At 42.5% G+C, this 4,802-nt stretch overlaps 1 protein-coding gene across 2 annotated transcripts in view; it reads right to left on the bottom strand.

Annotated features, from left to right (window-relative positions):
* Nucleotides 1–267: 267 nt before the first annotated feature.
* LOC133536575 (protein phosphatase 1 regulatory subunit 3B-like) overlaps nucleotides 268–4,802 on the bottom strand; it is a 4,836-nt gene continuing 301 nt past the window's right edge. Inside the window, exon 2 of one of the 2 annotated variants that reach the window (XM_061877212.1) lies at nucleotides 268–1,375. In XM_061877212.1, coding sequence (XP_061733196.1) covers nucleotides 514–1,278 — 765 coding nt within the window. In that variant the 5' untranslated portion in view covers nucleotides 1,279–1,375 and the 3' untranslated portion in view covers nucleotides 268–513. The remainder of the gene's footprint in view (nucleotides 1,376–4,802) is intronic. The other variant, XM_061877213.1, reaches the window with a different exon arrangement.

Genomic DNA, 4,802 nt, shown 5'->3' with positions numbered 1-4,802 from the left:
AATATCCTCATCCATGAATCTTTTATTTTCGCTTAAATTAATGGGGAAATTGTCGCTTTCTCGGTCCGAATTGCTCTTACTGCTGGTGGCTCACATTATTTACTTCCGGTAAAGGCAAGGCTTTTTTTATTAGCGACCAAAAGTTGCGAACTTTATCGTCGATGTTCTCTATTAAATCCTTTCAGCAAAAATATGGCAATATCGCGAAATCATCAAGTATGAAACGTAGAATGGACCTGCTATCCCCGTTTAAATAAGAAAATCTCCTTTCAGTAGGCCTTTAAATGTTTAATTTAATAAAAGACATGGGAAGACAATAAACAGGTGGCTTTGGTCAGGAGGACATGCTTTCATCACAGTCTGCACATTTAAAAAGGTGTGTCTTTATTAAGAAGCCTTTCATTCAGAAGATTTAAAATTACAACTTTTTGGTCAATAGAGGTTGGATGTTGTTTTTCTTTCTTTTTTTTTTTAAAAAAGTGCACGACTTAGGCATCTCGCCTTGGCAACTAGTCAGTAGTACGGGCCCATGTTCTCGTAGCCGGCGTAACTCGGCCACTCGGGGAAAATGCCGTGTCCGCAGGTGGGACTGCCGTACCGGTCCAAGTGGATCCCTGAGTTAAAGTGTCGAGCGTCGTCGCGACGCTGCTTGGCCGACGCCCACAGGATGCAGTAGTTCTGGCCGTGGTTGCTGTCCCAGTGCTCGTCGCCGCCCACCTGGTAACAGACGGCGAACTCCACGTGCTGCTGCGGGGGGAGGAGCTCCGGCAGACTCACCTGGAAGGAGAAGGTGTCGCTGTTCCGCGTGGGGTACGAGTCTTTCACATACGCGCAGTCCACGTCCGAGTGGCTCTTCCAGGAGTCAAAGGTGACGCGGATCTTGACTCGCTTCTCAAAAGACAGGTTCTTTACCTTGACGGTGCCTGCCAAGGCCTTGTCCTTGAGCACGCAGTGTTCCAGGCATACGCAGTTCCTCTCCAGACACTGGCGGAAGTGAATGTAATCGGACGACGGTTGGCTGAAGTCCAGGACCAGCTTGTCACCTTTGGCACCGGGTGCCACGCTCGCTGTCCGACGGATTAGAAGAGGGATCTCGATGGGGTCTGTGAACTGGGAGAAGACCTTGACCCTGGTCAGTGGCAGGCCTCTGTGGTCGGCGAAGGTCACCTGCTTCTTCACTTTGCCGCCCAAGTGACGGTGGGAGGCAGCGGGGGCGCCACTCCTGTAGACCAAGTCCTCTTTGGACAGGTACAGGGGCAGCGCCATGTCCGTCGGCATGTCAGGTTGGGTGGGGTCAGCCAAGCTTCGGTCAGCTCGTTAGCTTTGGCATGGCGCCCCCTGAGGAGGACAAGCAATTTTGATACGGATGGCGACGCTGAAAGACAAGAAGACATACCTAAGGATTCAGAGGATACTTTGATATGTTTGATTTAGTAAGAGCAACCATGTTAAGATGTTTTATGGATTACCTCCATGCCAGCTTTGTATACACTAACTCAGCGGTCACCAACCTTTTTGAAACCAAGAGCTACTTCTTGGGTACTGATTAATGCCAAGGGCTACCAGTTTGATACACACTTAAATAAATTGCCAGAAATAGCTAATTTGCTCAATTTACCTTGAATAAAAAAAAAATCTATATATATAAACTAATGGGTAATAAAGTGTTTTGCCCAAGGACACAACGACATAGCTCGGTTGGTAGAGCGGCCGTGCCAGCAACTTGAGGGTTGCAGGTTCGATTCCCGCTTCCGCCATCCTAGTCACTGCCGTTGTGTCCTTGGGCAAAACACTTTACCCACCAGCTCCCAGTGCCACCCACACTGGTTTAAATGGGTTTCACTATGTAAAGCGCTTTGAGTCACTAGAGAAAAGCGCTATATAAATATAATTCACTTCACTTTCTGTCTGTCATTCCGTCATACATTTTTTTTCCTTTTACGGAAGATTTTTTTGTAGAGAATAAATTATGAAAAAAAAAAAACACTTAATTGAACGGTTTAAAACGGCACCTACGACGCCCCTAAGTTGTGTTCCGTTAAAGGTCCGGCTCTCATGAGTGAGCCGGCACCGAAGCGAGAAAGTAAACCCACCACAGTTCACTGTTGCTGGAGACCCTCCGGGTTATGCCACTATCAATTTGTAGTGTGAATTGCTTAAAAATAATAAAGATTCTTTTCACAGAGGTCAAGGACATGCGGAAGATTTTTTGTAGAGAATAAATATTAAAAAAAAAAACAGCACTTAATTCAATCAATCAATCAATCAATCAATGTTCATTTATATAGCCCTAAATCACCAGTGTCTCAAAGGGCTGCACAAACCACAACGACATCCTCGGTAGAGACCACATAAAGGTAAGGAAAAACTCACCCCAGTGGGACGTCGGTGACAATCATGACTATGAGAAACCTTGGAGAGGACCCCCCCCCCCCCCCCCCCCCCAGGGGACCGAAAGCAATGGGTCTAACACGATACTGTGAAAGTTCAATCCATAGTGGATCTAACATAACCGTGAGAGTCCAGTCCAAAGTGGATCCAGTAGCGAGAGTCCCGTCCAAAGTGGGACCAGCAGGAAACCATCCCAAGTGGAGGCAGATCAGCAGCGCAGAGATGTCCCCAGTTGATACACAGGCGAGCAGTACATGGCCACCGGACCGGACCCCCCTCCACGAGGGAGAGTGGGACATAGGAGAAAAAGAAAATAAACGGCAGATCAACTGGTCTAAAAAGGGGGTCTATTTAAAGGCTAGAGTATACAAATGAGTTTTAAGGTGAGACTTAAATGCTTCTACTGAGGTAGCATCTCAGTTTAAAAGAGAAAACACGAAAAAAAATGAAGATTAAAATTTGAAACATAGTTTATCTTCAATTTCGACTCTTTAAAATTCAAAATTCAACCGAAAATAATAAATACAAAAACTAGGTAATTCGAATCGAATTTTTCCTTAATAAGATCAATTTTAGAATTTTGATGACATGTTTTAAATAGGTTAAAATCCAATCTGCACTTTGTTAGAATATATAACAAATTGAACCAAGCTATATTTCTAACAAAGACAAATCATTATTTCTTTTAGATTTTCCAGAACAAAAATTTTAAAAGAAATTCAAAAGACTTTGAAATACGATTTAAATTTGATACTACAGATTTTCTAGATTTGTCAAAATAATTTTTGGGAATTTTAATCCTAATAAGTTTGAAGAAATATTTCACAAATATTCTTCGTCGAAAAAACAGAAGCTAAAATGAAGAATTAAATTAAAATGTATTTATTATTTTTTATAATTAAAAAAAAATACTTCAACATTGATTTAGATTGTCAGGAAAGAAGAGGAAGGAATTTAAAAGGTATATGTGTTTAAAAATCCTAAAATCATTTTTAAGGTTGTATTTTTTTCGCTAAAATTGTCTTTCTGAAAGTTATAAGAAGCAAAGTAACAAAATAAATGAATTTATCTAAAGCTAAAATGAAGAATTAAATTAAAATGTATCCATGCCATCCTGGGTCGTCGGGACCCAGGATGGACCGCTCGCCTGTATCGGTTGGGGACATCTCTACGCTGCTGATCCGCCTCCGCTTGAGATGGTTTCCTGTGGACGGGACTCTCGCTGCTGTCTTGGATCCGCTTTGGACTGAACTCTCGCGGCTGTGTTGGAGCCACTATGGATTGAACTTTCACAGTATCATGTTAGACCCGCTCGACATCCATTGCTTTCGGTCCCCTAGAGGGGGGGGGGGGGGGGGGGGTGCCCACATCTGAGGTCCTCTCCAAGGTTTCTCATAGTCAGCATTGTCACTGGCGTCCCACTGGATGTGAATTCTCCCTGCCCACTGGGTGTGAGTTTTCCTTGCCCTTTTGTGGGTTCTTCCGAGGATGTCGTAGTCGTAATGATTTGTGCAGTCCTTTGAGACATTTGTGATTTGGGGCTATATAAATAAACATTGATTGATTGATATTATTCTTTACAATTAAAAGAAAATACTTGAACATTGATTTAAATTGTCAGGAAAGAAGAGGAAGGAATTTAAAAGGTAAATGTGTTTAAAGATCCGAAAATCATTTTTAAGGTTGTATTTTTTTCTCTAAAATTGTCTTTCTGAAAGTTATAAGAAGCAAAGTAACAAAATAAATGAATTTATTTAAACAAGTGAAGACCAAGTCTTTCAAATATTTTCTTGGATTTTCAAATTCTATATGAGTTGTGTTTCTCTTAGAATTAAAAATGTCGAGGAAAGCGAGACCCGCTTGCTAGTAAATGAATAAAATTTAAAAAATAGAGGCAGCTCACTGGTAAGTGCAGTTACATGAGCTATTTTTAGAACAGGCCAGCGGGCGACTCATCTGGTCCTTACGGGCTACCTGGTGCCCGCGGGCACCGCGTTGGTGACCCCTGCTCTAACTGTATCAATAATATTAGTAGTAATACTGCAGTATTTTTTACAATTTTCCACAGGTACCAAAAAAAAAAAAAAAAAAAAAAAAAGTGTTGCGCCACAAATAGTTATGGGGCCGCACTTTGGACAAGCCTGTCTTTGGACCTCGACATGATGGCGCTACATTGCTAAAAGCTAGAAACGACAACAGAACACATATGGGTGCCACCATGACTGCACAAGAAACCAAAAACTGATTGGCTGCCACTAGTTGTGACGTCACCCATCCATAGTTGACAGCAGTTCTCATTAAAAAAAAAAACATGTTACTATCTAATACGTAAAACAAGTCACCAGGAGCTGACCCACCCGAGTGACGTCACTGGCGGTAACACACTCGGCTGCAAACCTGCACGTCATGAC

This window comes from Nerophis ophidion, linkage group LG17 (genome assembly GCF_033978795.1).
Source record: "Nerophis ophidion isolate RoL-2023_Sa linkage group LG17, RoL_Noph_v1.0, whole genome shotgun sequence".
Taxonomy (NCBI): domain Eukaryota; kingdom Metazoa; phylum Chordata; class Actinopteri; order Syngnathiformes; family Syngnathidae; genus Nerophis; species Nerophis ophidion.
Note: the sequence above shows the minus strand (reverse complement) of the source record. Positions and strands in the feature narration are given on the sequence as shown.